Below are 2361 nucleotides of genomic sequence, written 5' to 3'. Positions count from 1 at the left end.
AACCAAACCCATTCCAGTTAGGAGGAATTCCATTTATTAGACCTCTATAGTTATTTATTTCTTCTTTTAATAGTCAGTTCGGGCCAATTTACAGCTTCTTTCTGGGGCGTTTTCTTTCTTGTTTGGTTTAGACAAAATAAAATCACCTCCCCCTCCCCCCCCCACCCCCCCAAAAAACATCACAGATACATCAGCCTCCTCCCCTCCCCCCCCCCCCCCCGACCAACCCCAGCTCCCCACCCCACCCCCCAGGGGACCTCCCCGCTCCCCAGCGGCTTTATTCCCGTTAAAAAGGGTCCGCGGCGCCTCTGTACAGCTGTATAGTGTCACCCCCACCTCTGTAAAAAGCCACCCCCCCACACACCCCCGTACCCCCCCACCCCTTCAGGGTCACTCCCCCAGCTCGCAGGGGTCTTTCTCCCGGCCGGACAGGTCCCTCTCCTTCAGCAGCTGCAGGTTCTCGGCTCTCAACCTGTCCACCTCCAGCTCCAGCTGCCGCACCCGCGCCGTCTCCGCCGTTTCCCCCCCGTGTTTTTTGCTCTCCATCCTCAGCCGGTTGTTCTCCTCTTCCATGCGGGAGAGGCACTTCTCCAGCTCCAGGTACTCCTTCACCAGCTCCTGCTTGCTCATGTTCTGCAGGCTCTCCACATGGTACCGCTCGTAGGTCTCCGAGAAGTCCCTCTGCAGAAACTCGCTGCCGTCCCCCCCCATCCCGTCGCTGCCCCCGTCCTCGTCCGCCGCCTCCTCCAGGAAATCCTCCTCGCTCGTGTCGTCCGACTTGGCGGCGGCCCGCCGCGGGTACAGCCCCGTTTTGAGGTCGGGCTCCTCCTGGTCGTGGTCCTCCATCAAGAACTGGGTGGTGTTGTAGGGGGCCACCGGCTGCCCCTTGGCGAACATCTCTGCGCGCAGCCTGGACGCGCGCAGGCTCTGCCGCTCGTCGAACTGCTGCTTCTCCTCCCAGGTCAGCTTCGAGTACGGCTTCCAGCGCCGCTTCTTCTTCGACGGCCGGCGGCGGTGCTTCTTCTTCACCGGCAACTCCTCGGTGCGCCCCACCGACGACCGGTACCGCGGGCCCAGGCCGGGACGCGCCGCTCCGCCCGCCGACGGCCGCCCCTCGGCGCCGCCCGCCGTCTCTGCTGCCGCTGCCGCCGCCTCCTCCGCCCCGGGGGGCGGCAGCTGCCCGGCCTCACCGTCCGCTGCCGGCGCGTCGCCCCGCTCGGGCTCGGGCTGCGGCTCCGGTTCGCCCTGGGGCTCCGGTTCGCCCCGGGGCTCGGGCTCCGGCCCCGGCTCCGCGGGGGCCGCGTCGGCCATGGCTCTCAACTCCGCTCCCTCGGCAACCGGCGCTACTCGCGCCGCATGGGGCCAACCCCCCCCCCGCCCGCCCCCTCTCCCGCCGCCCGGGGCCGCGGCCCCTGGGGTCACTGCCACCGGCCGCCGAGGGGTTAACAGCGCCGGGCCCGCCCCCCCGCGCGCATGGCACGCGCCGCCGCCGCCGCCGCCTCCCTCCCACCGGTCCCCGCCCCGCGCCTCGACCCGCTGCCACTGCCGCCTGCTCCCGACTGCCGCTCCCCGCCCGCTCCCCGGCCTTATATCGCCGCGTGCGCCCCGCCCCGCCCCGCGCATGCGTGATGCTCGCTCCGCCCCGCCGCGCCGTCACCCGCCGCGCCCCGCCTCCGCCGCGCGCCCGCCGCCGCCGCTACCGCTCCCCGTGCGCGGGTGGTGCCGCCCCGCCGCCAATCGGCCAGCGCGGTGGGCGGTCCCATACGGCTGATCCCGCCCCCTCGCCCCTGCAGGGGAGCGGCCGCGATTGGCAGTATTAGACATCACTCTTAGCGCTGCACGGCCAATCCGAAGGGGCTGGGGCGGGCCCGGGCGGTACCACGCGCGGAGGGGCGCCCCCTTGCGACCTTCAGGGCCGCGCCGAGGGCAGCGCCTGGGCACCCCCCCGCGGCTGGTGTGTGGCACGGCCCGAAAGGAGTCCCCCAAGGCGCGGCGGAGTCTCCGGTCCGCGCTGCAGCTTCTCGGGCCTCGGCCCAGCCCGGCCATGGGAGGCTGTAACGGGCCGGGCTGGGGGGCGGCCGCGTGGGCCGCGGATGGACGGCAGCGGGGCGAAGAGGGCGGGCGGAGGAATCGCGGGGCTGCGCTGAGTGCGGTGACCGCATCCGCGCGGAGGAAGATGTAAACAAACGCTGATGGAAGAAGTTCCGCCTTAAAGGCGCCGCGGCCCTTGCTGCTGGGCGGTGCGGAGCTGCGCTCCCGGCCGCTGGGTCCGCGAGGGGGTGGGGAGAAACTGGGGGGGGGGGAGGAGGGGGGGAGGCAGCGCCGCCCGGTGCCGGGGTCTGGTGCTGGCCCCGGCCCTGA

General features: G+C 71.5%; 1 protein-coding gene across 1 annotated transcript; it reads right to left on the bottom strand.

Moving 5' to 3' along the window:
• Window positions 1–366: 366 nt before the first annotated feature.
• Window positions 367–1391, bottom strand: HEXIM1 (HEXIM P-TEFb complex subunit 1). The gene has a single exon (XM_068167166.1). The coding sequence runs from the start codon at window positions 1309–1311 to the stop codon at window positions 391–393; it is 921 nt and encodes a 306-aa protein (XP_068023267.1). The 5' UTR covers window positions 1312–1391; the 3' UTR covers window positions 367–390.
• Between the last annotated feature and the right edge of the window lie 970 nt (window positions 1392–2361).

The sequence above is a fragment of the Melanerpes formicivorus genome, unplaced genomic scaffold, assembly GCF_026170545.1.
Source record: "Melanerpes formicivorus ecotype bairdi unplaced genomic scaffold, bMelFor1.0.p_v2 SCAF_113, whole genome shotgun sequence".
Taxonomy (NCBI): domain Eukaryota; kingdom Metazoa; phylum Chordata; class Aves; order Piciformes; family Picidae; genus Melanerpes; species Melanerpes formicivorus.
This window is presented reverse-complemented; position numbering and strand designations above follow the sequence as displayed.

Excerpts from the sequence above, each read along its gene's own strand:
- HEXIM1 (XM_068167166.1), bottom strand. The coding sequence starts at position 1,311 with ATGGCCGACGCGGCCCCCGCGGAGCCGGGGCCGGAGCCCGAGCCCCGG.